Source organism: Sorex araneus, chromosome X, assembly GCF_027595985.1.
Source record: "Sorex araneus isolate mSorAra2 chromosome X, mSorAra2.pri, whole genome shotgun sequence".
Classification (NCBI taxonomy): domain Eukaryota; kingdom Metazoa; phylum Chordata; class Mammalia; order Eulipotyphla; family Soricidae; genus Sorex; species Sorex araneus.
Window position 1 is genome coordinate 228,749,018 of NC_073313.1, and position 13,792 is coordinate 228,762,809.

Consider the following 13,792-nt stretch of genomic DNA (forward strand, 5'->3'; position numbering starts at 1 on the left):
CTGTTAAATATCAAAAGCATTCCATGTAATATAGTATTCTTAAACACTTCTTGTTCTGGCCTAGAATTTTTATTCTTGATGGAGAGAACAGACATGGGAGTTCAGAAGTACTTTCAAGTACTTATTAAAATTTTGTGTTATAAAAGATGCCTTTCAAATCAGGAACAAAATGATAGATGATTAAACTATTTCAAGTCTTTGGCTGCTGATTTTGAAAAAGAGCCCTAGTTACCCTTTACAAAAGTACAGAGAACACATGTCGCTAAATAACTTGCATGAGGATAAAGATTATTTGGGCAATAACAGATTTCTGTGTTAATGGATGTATGTGTATGAATATACAGACACACAGCTCTCTCCAAACTCAACACATATTAATTCACTAGTATCAATAATAAAAATGCTTACAGAACGCATTGTCCCACTTAGAAATGAGAAAACAAGCAATTATTTGTATTACATTCACCACCCTTATACTACATCTCCCTATGAAATAAACAATTCATGGGCCAAAGCAATAGTGCAGTGAGTAGGTAATTTGCCTTTGCACATAGTCCGGCTGGGTTCTATCCCTGGCACCACATATGGTTCCCTGAGCCTCTCCAAAATAAAACAAAATTAAAAAGGAATAAATGATCCTTTAGTATTAACACTTCTAAAGTTTTTTGTAATCTTTTACTATTTATCTCTGTCTACATATCTCTCATCAGATCTCTCTCTCCAGTGATACCTATAAAATGTATATAACTTTATAATCACATACATATATATTTACACACCTTTTGGAAAGAACAGAAGTCACACCAAATTATAAAGAATGATCAACCTGAAGAAATAAATTATGGAAAAAACAAACAAAACTTCTACTCTTCTGTAAAATTCCTTACTGTTAAATTTTTACTCTGCAATTAAAAAAATAAGTACTTCACCTCAAAATATGTGATATATTATAATTAGAATGATGTCTTTATGTTATAAATCTAAACATAGATAGTACAAACCAGAGGTTTCCAAAAGTTACAGATGTCTAAATAAATACATATTTTCACAATTTGGTTAATAAGATTTCTACGTAATCAAATGACTTGTCTTTTATTTTACCTCACTGATAATGTATTTGTACTGGTTTACAGCACATATATTTTTATTTATTTTTTTGTAAAAAGTTTTAAATTGAGTAACTATTTTGCCCTTTCAGGATTAGTTTTTTGAGAATTTTTTTAGAAGTAGGGTCCACTTCCAGAGATGCTCAGGATCATTTCTGATAGTGCTCAAGGGACCATACATGGTGCCAGGGATTGAATCTGGGTCAGCTATATGAAAGGCAAGCACCTCATCTGTTGTACTATCTCTCTGACCCTGAAATAATTTTTTAAATATAAATAGTATTTTGAATGAATTAATTGCTTAAAGTTCTTGAATCCTACCTGCTAATATTCCTATTAAAGTTTTCTATAAACAAGAGAAATACACTAAATTAGCCCAGATTTCTAAATAGTCCAGTGATGAACAAGATGAAATATAAATACATTCACTAGGAGGTTGACTCCATGGCTTGGAGGCTGGCCTCACATTCTGGGGAAAGGGCAACTCAGAGAAGGGATCACCAACTATAATGTAGTCGAAGGCCATGTGGGGGAAGGGAGTTGAGGGCTGAATGAGGGCTAGAGACTGAGCACAGTGGCCACTCAACACCTTTATTGCAAACCACAACAGCTAATTAGAGAGAGAGAACAGAAGGGAATGCCCTGCCACAGTGGCAGGGCGGGGTGGGGGGAGATGGGATCGGGGAGGGTGGGAGGGATGCTGGGTTTACTGGTGGTGGAGAATGGGCACTGGTGAAGGGATGGGTTCCCGAACTTTGTATGAGGGAAGCATAAGCACAAAAGTGTATAAATCTGTAAATGTGCCCTCATGGTGATTCACGAATTAAAAATAAATAAATTAATTAAAATTAAAAAAAGAAATATAAATACATTCTCATATTTAATATTAATTTTCCAGGGGAATTCATACTTATTGAACTTTGACTATATTTATAATGCTCTATAATTAAAGTATCCCTAGATGTCTTATACAATATAAAATACAAAAGTATTCTAAAAGAGAACAGAGAGACGTATATTTGATACATACATATAAACTCATATACTAAGAACCCAAGTACAAATATTTTAAAGTAAATAGAACACTTTTAGAGTATGGTTTGTAATGCTTGGTTCTAATGATTTTTTTAATTTTTAAGATATACATAATCATTTGATTTCCTTTTATAATTTCCTTACTATATAAAATTTTGAAAGCTTTTAAACTTTTTTTACCAGGTCTTTTTTTAGATTTTCCTTGGAATGATTGTAAAAGGAGAAAAATATCCTGTAAAAGCTTAATGCCATGAGAATGAAAAATGAATAAAATGAGTTGGTGACTGACTAGCTTTTCTATTATTTTATTTACTAGGCAAAACAAGCACAGAAAAAACATGAACAATGATAGAAGTGAGATTTATTTAATGGCTTAGTATCATAAATTTTATACTTGAAAAGTACTTCAATAAAATACCACATAAATGTTTGACATGTAACAAAAAATATGAATGGAGCAGATATTATTAATTTTTTTTTTACAGAAGAAGTGAACTGTAGTTATCAGGTTGCCAAGACAGTCCTGGTTCACACCTTTAGGAAGGTAATGGTGAATAGTGCTCTCAAAATACCTATGGGGTCAGGTGATAACTAAAGGTGGGAGAGCACATGCAGCAGCTGAGTCTGATCCCAGCACTGTGCTGCCAACTAAGTACCACCATATGGAGCCCTGGAGACCTCAGCATCACTGGGTCAAGCACTGCAGAGCCAGGGACTGAATCATTAGGCCTGCACAATGGATCAAGCTTCACTGGGAGTGGCCTATGAAGCCCTAAAGCACTCCTGGGTGGGGTCCATATAAGAGAGGGAGGGAGGGAGAAAACAGAGAGAACTGTATTACAAGTGCCTATACTTCACTTCTCTCATGATCTCTGTCCTCTAGTACCTTTTCAGAAACTCTATGTGGACATATGACTTGCTTTGATAATGAACTATTGATTTGACACACACGAATTAGAAAGTATTTGTACAATTGGGTTTACCTTTGTGCCTGTATCATGCCAGAGCACATAACCAAGGGAGCCTGCTGGAGTTTGATAGAATCACTGCAGTCCTGTAAATGCAAATTGCTCAAAACAGAGTAGCCAACTGAGAATCTGGTGACCCAACTGAGTGACTGGTCCAACTGACACCAGAAAACCAAAGAATATATAAATATATAAACTTTAATTTTTTGGAGAGATTTTGATTATTATATCAATAATTTATAAAACCAGGGGAGAAAGTAAAATGAGGAATTTACCCTAAAAGTACACAACTAAAAGTTTATATACAATACCTTCATTTCCATTAGTTCTGCTGTATTTGGAGGTGTGCTAAGGGCTTTTTCAGCAATCTTTTCAAATTCATTGCATAATCTGAAATCACAGACAAAACCAACTTCATATCATTAACTTTCAGATAATCTCATTGGCCACACTTCAGTATTCACAGCTGCTTCTCCCGGAAAGGGAGCATAAAATGAGGCCCCCATAACTATGCCACTGGACTCCACGCCAGCCTGTTTCCACTCGGGGCACCCCAGGGCGGGGGGTGGGGGAGAGGGGGAGAGCCCTCCCCACCCCAAGAGCCCCAGCCCCAGCAGTCAACCTCCACTACCCAACCGCCGCCATACTCCAGGCTTTCCACACATTCAGGAGGAGCCTCAGGCACATATATATGCCTCTCAGCGAGCCTGGCAAGCTTAAAATACTGTAATACATAATTAACTGTAAATTTGTGCTTATTTACTATTTCATTCGATACACATTTAATGATCATCAAATATATTCCATTCCCAATTACAGTATCAAGTGATAGGAAGTCAAAAATGGGCAAGGTGCAAAAATGATACTCTGGCAATTCGCAATCCAGTTTGAAATTCACAATTATAGCAACCATTTCCAACCTAAATATTTAAGGGCTCTACAGATTTAGTTGTAATGGCACCAAAAATGTGATAGGAATTTAAGGAGTAACTGACTCTATGCAGAAAATTATTTAAATGGTCCTATATTCTCAGTAACCTGTGTAAATAAGCAAATATTCCCTATCCTCTTGAAATGGGTCATGATATAATTAATGAATATATATGAAGTACGCTCTTAGGTTTTTTTGTTTTGGGGGTCACACCTAACAGATCACATAGTGCTGAGAACTGAGTCCGTGCAGGATTCCTGTATGTGAAGCATGTGTTCCAGCCATTTGAGATATCTCCCAAGCCCACTATGAGATGTTTTGTTTTTTGTTTGTTTTATTTGTTGAGGTTGGAACTCCGGATTCCTTCTCTGACTTGAGTAAAACGTGATACTCCAAGCATAGCTCTTTCGATTCCTCTTTGGGATACCCAAATAGCGTTCTCATCCTGTTTTCGTAGGGCCCAGATCTCTGAGGCATATGTTAGTGCTGGAAGAACGGTGGAGTCGAAAAGATGTGCCTAGAGCCAGAGGTTCTTCATCCTCTTAACCACTTCTTTGACGCTCTTTAAGGCATTCCACACTGCTCTCTTCCTCCTGCGCAGTTCAAGTGTCAGGTCATTTGTCACGTTGAGTTCTAGACCTAGGTACACAGAACTGCTGCATTCAGAAATGTTCGTTCCATTGAGGGCAAATGGAACATCAGGAACTAGTCCGCTTCTCATGAACAGACTATTTGATAACAATAGGGGCAAGAAATAGAGGCATTCATGTCCTGATGGTGCCTGCAACTATCCTATGTCTTCACATCCAATAAACCCAGAAAGAAGCATCATTTTTTTAAAACAAAGGGAGACATACAACTGAAATGAGTTCCAAGGCAGTTCAGCAGCAGAGAAAATAGCTATGTAGTTAAAATTAGAAACTCAAAAATCATCAGGGCTGGACAGATAATACAGCAGATAGGGTGCTTTTCTTGCAGAGTTAAACAGGGTTTGGTCCCTGGAAATATTCTTTCCAGATGGTAATCTCTGAGCACAGAGGCAGGAATAAGACTTCACACTCAAAAACATTTTTTTCCATGCACCACTAAAAGCTGAAAAGTAATCACACTATGCTCTCAGTGTTTTTGACCTTAAGATGCTTGAAGGTTAATACATGATTCTGGTTCCAGTCCTAGTTCTCTTCCATTAAGACTCCCACCTAGTGACCTTCACTTCTCTCCCCTCAGCATCTGTGAAAACACCACAACCCAAACCAAACCCTTAGATTATACCATGCTTGTGTCATACCTCACTTCCTTCAATACATTATTTTTTTAACCTTGGATCCTTTCACCCTCATTATTCATTCATGTGAATTCAATACATCATCTCCTTTGCAGCCTTCCCTGATTTTCTGTTTCCCCACAACTTCAACCCTTAAAGATTAATCATTTTCTTCCCTGTACTTATTTTATGACTAGATACTGCATCTTAATACAATTTACTAGTTTAGATATCCATTTTCTCTCCTGCGGAATAACTTCCTTCAGCTATTTCATTCATATTTAGTATCCAAGTGTCCAGAGTTATGCCTAACATTAGAGGGAGATAAAGCTTCCACAGGTTTCTAGACAGCCTAAAATATTTTTAAAGACATAATTCCTTTTCTAATATGGTTATTGTTTAAAATTCTGGGGAGTTGGGGACAGCACAGGGTCAAAAGACCTGCCACTTAAGTGTGGGGCTAGAAATTTTATCCCTGGTACCACCCCACATGATTTGAGTGAGATTTACTGTTGTTTGGCATTCTGGGCGACAAAAACAATGCACAGCCCTCAGCAAGTCTGTAAAATATTGGGCGCAAGCATCACAATCAATATTTCGAGTACTGCAACTAAGCATGTGCAATCATCAGTCTGCAGAACAAAATGGAGAGGAAAGGGGACTATATTCTTGAAAATTCTGATTACTGGGGCATTTTCTTCCTCAAGAATTGATGCCAGAAAAGAGCTTCCCAGTTCAACATTAACATAAGCTGTCAGAGTACTATGTATATTCATAAAATAGAGAAAGTTCTTTTGCTTTACACTAGGCAAAATCATTCCATTAGTTTACTTAACATGAATTTGCTGGGGAAAAAAAAGAAAAATAAACTCTCCAGGTTTTAAAAACCTTAGTGTAAAATAAGATAAAGTTTCACATTTGACACTCTAAGGACCCATAACAAGTACTATGTAAATCCACTTAGAAAGCCTACATTGTATATTAATTACACAAATTTAAAAAACCTGAAATTATATAATGTCTCTCCAACTTATGAAATAAAACGCAAATACATTTTAATATCCACCTTATACAGACATTTGGGAATGCACATTTCTGATGAAAATACTATTAATAATTATAAACAATATAAAACCAATAAAAACTTTTTGTAATACTTACTCTTTTGACCATTTATGATCAAAGTTGATCTTTCACTTTAGTTGAGTGAAAGTTGACTCTAGTCAACATCCTCTCCCCCTCCAAAGAAATAAGTACCATATAAGTACCTTGTGTTAGCTTCCTGATGATCTCTGAACATTTGAGCTATAAGTTTTCCACAAATAGCTTCTGCCCGCTTCACCAAAGCTCTGATTAATTCGTCACAGCGCATTTCAAACATCCCCAAACGAATAGTCTAAAATGTTAAATATTAAGAAGAAACAGAAAAAATATTAGAGACCCACCAATGCCTTTCTCATAATAATGTTTTGTGTGTTTTATTTTAAAATTGAGCTTAGATGCTTTTTACATAATATAGGAGGCTTATCTAAATACTTATTGTATTTTACTGCATTGTTTTTAAAAATATTTTATTGTATTGTACTTATCTTCTGAGTAAATTTGATGAGTTCATTATCTTAGAAGTCAATTCTATTTTAGGACAATAATGAGAATATAAATTTAGAAGATCAAGTTATTGCTAAAACAGTTTGGGATTTAAATGTAGCATTAGTACAGATAGAAAAATTTATACATGTTCGTGATAGAGATTTTGACTAATGTGAAAACAAGCAAAAGAATAAATTATCAGTCTTCTCCTAAACAGAAGAAACCATATTTTGGTATAATCACCAACAGACTTTTACACACTTAAAAGAAATTTAGTTCTTGAAATTTCTGAGGAGTCAAAATACATAAAGTACTTAAGTTGCAGTCTAAAACTTTCATCTATAAAGGCACAAGAATTGTGTGCAGTTTGTCTGCCTCTGCATGTTCATGGTTTACCACAAATGTGAGTCTTAATAAATATTTTTCTCAATAGTGATAGTATAATGATTTTATATAAATTAAAAAGAGAAATATAATTAAAATAGAAAGGTAGGGTCGAGAGATGTTTCAATAGGCTGAGCATGTTGTGCTCTGCACACAGATATCCAGGTTCAATACCCAGCACTACACGGTTGCCTGAAAAACAGCAGGAGCAGCCCCTGTGCACAGAGCCACACTGTTGGGTCTGACTCCAAAGCAAACAAGTAAGAAACTTCACTAGGTACAGATAACTGTTCTGTACAACAGATTATTTACCTTTCTAGATGTATACTGTATTTCTTCTATTAGCTTTTTGTATTTGCGTATTTCTTCTATTATTTTCTCATAAGTAGGATTTTCTGCAAGAAAAGCATCTACATCTTGCTCAGCTTTTCTGGTAATCAAAAACTCATACTTATCATAGAGTTTGAGGTGCTCTTGAGGTGCCAAACTCTCTTTCATAATCACTTCCCTAACTTTGTTTTTGTGAGCTTCCACAATTTCATTCAGAATTACAGGCTTCAAGGTGGTTGGCTTAGACTTACTTTCCTAAAAAAAAAAAAAAGCAACAGTAATATGAGGTAGTAGTTTTTTAAGATACCTTAAGTTAAGGTATTCATATCGTTTATTTTCATGAAGATGCTAATCTTTCTTTTTTTAAATTTTTTTTTAAATTTTATTGAATCACCGTGAGATAGTTACAATCTTTCATGTTTGGGTTACAATCTCACAATGATCAAACACCCATCCCTCCATAGTGCACATTCCCCACCACCAATATCCCAGGTATACCACCCCTTTCCCACCCTCCCCCTGCCTCTAAGGCAGACAATATTCCCCATACTCTCTCTCTCTACTTTTGGGCATTATAGCTTGCAACACAGACACTGAGAGGTCATCATGTTTGGTCCACTATCTACTTGCGGCCTGCGTCTCCCATCCCAACTGGTTCCTCTAGCCATCATATTCTTAGTGATCCCTTCTCTATTCCATCTGCCTTCTCCCCTCCGCTCATAAAGCAGTCTTCCAGCTATGGGGCAATACCCCTGGCCCTTGTAAAAGATGCTAATGTTTCATGTCTTTCCCACACACACAAGTTTTTCAAGAACTACTTTATACAGGCTATATATTTATCTTATAATTCATGGTTTTACTACATGTCAGTGTTACATGAGATTTCTATATCATTTAATTTCATTAGTATATTACTTTCTGCACAGCGGGCAGGGAGTTTGCCTTGCACATGGCCAACTAAGTTCGATTCCCCCATTCCTCTCGGAGAGCCTGGCAAGCTACCAAGAGTCTCCCGCCATCACAGCAGAGCCTGGCAAACTACCCATGGCATATTCGATATGCCAAAAACAGTAACAAGTCTCACAATGGAGACGTTTCTGGTGCCTGCTGGAGCAAACCAATGAACAACGGGACGACAGTGCTACAGTGCTATTACTTTCTGGATCTTGGAATGCTAAAAATACCTTTTCTACATAAATTAATGGTTATTGTACCTTTGCTTTATGCCATTTTTGTTTACATAAAGTTTCATAGTTTAGAAAAGTTCTACTTTCTCACAGAAGGAGAAATCTGTATCTATGTTTCATATAATTTTTTTTGTTAAGCCTACCTCATTCTATCTTGCTTTTCTGTATGTATGAAATAAGAGCACTTGAAAATATATACTAAATAAGTCAGAATACAAAAAAAGTAGAATCCACATTATGTGTGTGCAGTTACATATATATATACATATCTATGAAAGTCATTGTGTTGTACATTACTACTTTAAAAGAGTAAAAAGAGTTAGAGAGATAATACAGGAGTACAAGAGTTAAAAAGGAGTTTAGGAATTGCTGAAATATTTGAGTATTTCAAAATTTAATTTAATTATTTAAATAATTTAACTAATTTAATATAATCCAGTTAAATTTCATTGTAGCTGACCCAGATTTAATCTCTGGAGGCAAATGGACCTCCAAGTATTACCAAGTGTATCCCCAAAGGCCACCCTAGCACCATGGGGGTGACCCAGGAAATCCCCAGCACTCAGCATCTCAGCAGCACCACATTCTGGTGCCCTCACATTGAATACCAGTCTGGTTGGCTGAGAACCACCAGGAATGAGACCCCCGCACTCTGATAACTTCTTCAGAGCAATCTCCACCCACAAAGTTGTCTTAATGCCATAGAATCATACTTTTGATTACAGCAATTTTTCATCTTGATGAACAATGTATCTAAGAACAAAAACACTGTTAGCTCACTTACTACTGATATTTGTGTGAACAGCAACTAGAATAGACAAATTCTCTAGTTGCAAAATTTTCATTCTGCTATTACTGAATAATGATGGATAAGAATGAACTAGACAATTTAAATTAGCAAGCATGCCTCAACAGCATGTCTCCCCTTTGCAAAATAAGGGGACAGATAAATGAAGAAGAAATTTTTAACCATCTCAGACATTCTACTACATTCAGGTTGTTAATATCAGAAATTCTTAGAGAACAAGACATATTTTACTACTGTGACCCCTGGTGAGCATTGGAGGAAACCATATCACTCTTAGCTAGATGCTTCATGAGATCTTAGTGAGGAAAACCCATCACTAACACTACCATATACCCCATGGTTCAAGAAATGGTAGGTGTTATTTCTTTTCCTCTGAAAACAATTAGACATTGAATATAATATGAAGTTGTTAGGTCTCTGCTGAATATCATCCATATTGATTATTTAAATTTAACATTGCTGGGGCTGGAGCGATAGCACAGCTGGTAGGGCATTTGCCTTGCACATGGTCGACCCAGATTCAATTCCCAGCATCCCATATGGTCCCCCAGCACTGCCAGGAGTAATTCCTGAGTACAGAGCCAGGAGTAACCCTTGTGCACTGCTGGGTGTGACCCAAAAAGCAAAAAAAAAAAAAAAATTTAACAATGTTTTTTAAGTTTTAGTCATAGTAAATTTAAAAATTTCTAATTTCTAAATTTCTAAAACCTAGAGATCATTTTTCTAACTGAACCAGACACCAGTATTTTAGAACTATATATTATAAAGTATTTTGATATGAATTTGAATTGATTTCTAAAAGAAGTTAACAGAAAGTTGAAGGAAATTTTTTTGCTTGTTTGTTTTATATAAGGCAGTTTAAGAATTTTTTAAAGCACAGCAGCTGGAGAGAGTACAGTAAGCAGGGTTATTTGCTTTGCATGCAGCTAATCCACGTTTTTGTTTGTTTTACTGAATTACAGTGATATATACAGTTACAAAGTCATTCATGATTGGGTTTCGGGTTGGTTTTGACTTGCATCTCCCTGATGATAGCTGATGTAGAGCATTTTTTCACGTGCCTTTTCTTCTTTGAGGAAGTTTCTGTTCATCTCCTCTCCCAGTTTTTAAATGGGGTTAGATGAGTTTTTTTCTTGCAAAGTTCTTATATAACTTTGTCTTACAACCAGTGTCTTATAATTTTGATATTAACCCTTTATCAGATAGGTATTGGAAAAATAATTGTTCCCATTCCATGGAGGGTCTTCGCATTTTTGACACCATTTCTTTTGAGGTGCAGAAGTTTCTTAGTTTAATGTACTTCCATTTGTTTATCTTGACTTTCATCTGCTTGGTCAGTGGGTGTTTCACCTTTGAAGATACCTTTAGCTTCAGTGTCATGGAGTAACGCAGGTTTAATCCCTACCACCACATGAGATCTCCTCAGTGCTGTCAGGAGTGGTCCTTGAGCACAGAACCAAGAGATAGCCCTGAGCACCACTGAGCGTGGCCCAAAAACAAACAAATAAAATAACTCTTTAGCCTATCAAGTTCACCTGCTTCTACAACCAAAAACTATAATGAGAAACGGTCATACAAATTCAATTTCTGTAGCTATCAAAAACATTTTTCAATTCTCTTACAAAAAGTCCCTCTATATATATATATCAGTTCCCTGAAATGATGGTCACCAAAATCATCTAATGATATTTGAGGGTTGTTTTTTTTTGAGTTCTGTAATTGCAATCCTAGGTGAGAGGAGTGGTAGAGTGGAATACCAGGAATTGTTTTGTCTTTTTTTGGCTTTTTGGGTCACACCTGGTGATGCACAGGGGTTACTCCTGGCTTTGCACTCAGAAATCACCCCTGGCAGTGTTCAGGGGACCCTATAGGATGCTGGGAATCGAACCCAGGTTGGCCGCATGCAAGGCAAACGCCCTACCTGCTGTGCTATTGCTCCAGCCCCAGGAATTGTATTTTTAAAGTGATATCTGGTAGTCCTGATACATAACTTTTCAGGATCATGATCCCAGCTGTAATGTCCTATCTAAGAATCTCTCTCTCAAACTATGCTTCCAGAAAATAAAAACACCTTTTCCCAGTAGTGTAGAATGACATTGGGTTTGTCCTTTCAGCCTTGCTACAGGGAACTTAGTTTACCTTAAAGCAATGTCCTTTCTGTATGGACACAGAATGACAATTAATATTATGCTCTTGTAACTTGGGAGTTGATTGACTCCAAAGAGTATTTACTCTTGGACATCTGCTTTCTCAACTCAGTTGCCCTTAGTTCCTAGCATCTCAAAAGCGAGGGACTGAATGGACCCAGAGCAAACTGTGAGCTACCCTGGCATCAAAATGGGCCAGACTAAAGCTCCACAATACTCAACTATAAGTTGAGAGCATGGTCATAGACAAATGCTGTCATGATCCAAAAGTAATGATGAGACTAGGACGCTGCTGGGGTTAGGAAGACTAAGCTGACCTGAGGACTGTGGTCTGGAATATATAGTGAGATGTCCTCAGGAAGAACCAAACTTTAAGTTTATATGGTGAGATGTTCTCAGGAAGAATGAAACTTTAAGTTTGACATATCTCTTACTGTCATCATACAGAATGACATTGCTAGAAATATTAGAAGTAGATTTACTAAAGCTAATTAAGTGGATTACTAGCTGAGGAAAAAAGAAAGCAACACACCCTGGACAGGATTCCGCCCTTAAAGCGGATCTCCTAGTAATCTGTAGTAATCTCCTTAGATGAGATTTTGTTAATCTCCTGGAGAAATGGTTTTATGCCTCTTTGTTGATTTGTTAATGTTCAAGCCACCTTTGTATCACCACCCTATGTGATTGCTATATAAACTAAGACTGTAAGAGTGGATGGGGTCAGAGTCAGAAGTAGGGGTCAGAATCAGAAGTAAGGGTCAGAGTCAGAGATAAAGGATAAGGGTAAGAGTCAAAAGTAAGTGTCAGAGTCAGAAGTGAGAGCAAGAAGGGCTCCATAGAGAGAAGCAGGAGAGATCGAAAGAGAGATCAGTAGAGAGATCGGGAGAGACCAGAGGAGAGATGACAGAGACAGAGAGAGGTCGAAAGAGACCAGAGGAGAGACTACAGAGACAAGAGTCAGAGATAGAGAGATAGAGAAACAGACAGGAGAGCACAGCGGAGCACAAAGGAGAAGCCATCCCGATCCGGTCCACACACAGCTCCTTGAGAGCAGCAAACATGAGGGGGGAGAGAGAAAGAAAGAGAGAGAGAGAGAGAGAGAGAGAGAGAGAGAGAGAGTCGCCCTGAGAGCCCGAGAACATACATCACACATCACTCTTCCGCATGCACGCTTATATTTTTTACACAGTAGCAGTCTAAATTGACTGCTTATATCTAGTTAAAACTAAGCAAAATTCCTCTCTTACTTTAGAAACTAAAGTTTACAATCACATTTTATAATCATAAATCATAGCAATTATATTCTTTCTGATTATAATACCTTCTTTGTGATTTGTTAGTAACTTATATTAACTTGTCTGCTTCATAAGGCATCTCAAATCATCCTTGATAAAAGTTAGACTATCAGTAGAACAGAAAAGAATGTGAGAGATTATTAGAATTCAATAAAGGATAATGTTCATAGCAAATTTCTTGAGAGACATCTCATTTAAGACAATATGAGGAAAACATATTCTAAAAACAACATCCTAGAAGAAAAAAGACAAAGTTGCTGAATAAAGTGCCTAATACAACTTTCATAATGCATAGGTGAGAAAACAAAATCAAAAGGAAAGTGCAAACTTGAGAAAAAGTGTGAATTGAGAGAGGTAACTGTATGCAGAAATGAGTGAGTAAGCTGAAAACTGCTGATCTCCACCTAAGCTTTGCTTTAATGAGTCACCAGAAAGGTAGGTAGGAAGAACAGTTATCAGGGAATACAGGCCCAAGTGTAAACAGAGTGAGAAGTCATCACTGATAACTATAAAACCAAGAACATTGATTGATGACATAAGCTCAAAACTTGGGTTCTCCAAACACAAAATTTCAGAAAGCTGATAAGTAACATCTTTGATGAGCTAGGAAAAGAAAGAAAATTTACCCATTTGGGTCTTGATTTGCCAGTGGAGAAGAAAAGAAAATGACTGCCTAAAGAATCTGTAAACACAGGCCTGTTCACATGCAAATTTAGGTAAGCCTTGACACTGCCAGTGCTATTAAGA

General features: G+C 36.8%; 1 protein-coding gene across 1 annotated transcript in view; it reads right to left on the reverse strand.

Moving 5' to 3' along the window:
- The window catches only part of DNAH7 (dynein axonemal heavy chain 7), a 270,230-nt gene that overhangs the window by 217,764 nt on the left and 38,674 nt on the right, over positions 1–13,792 (reverse strand). Inside the window, exons 12-14 of the mRNA XM_055123217.1 lie at positions 7,591–7,863; positions 6,573–6,700; positions 3,421–3,499 (exon numbers count right to left, since the gene is read on the reverse strand). Coding sequence (XP_054979192.1) covers positions 3,421–3,499; positions 6,573–6,700; positions 7,591–7,863 — 480 coding nt within the window. The remainder of the gene's footprint in view (positions 1–3,420; positions 3,500–6,572; positions 6,701–7,590; positions 7,864–13,792) is intronic.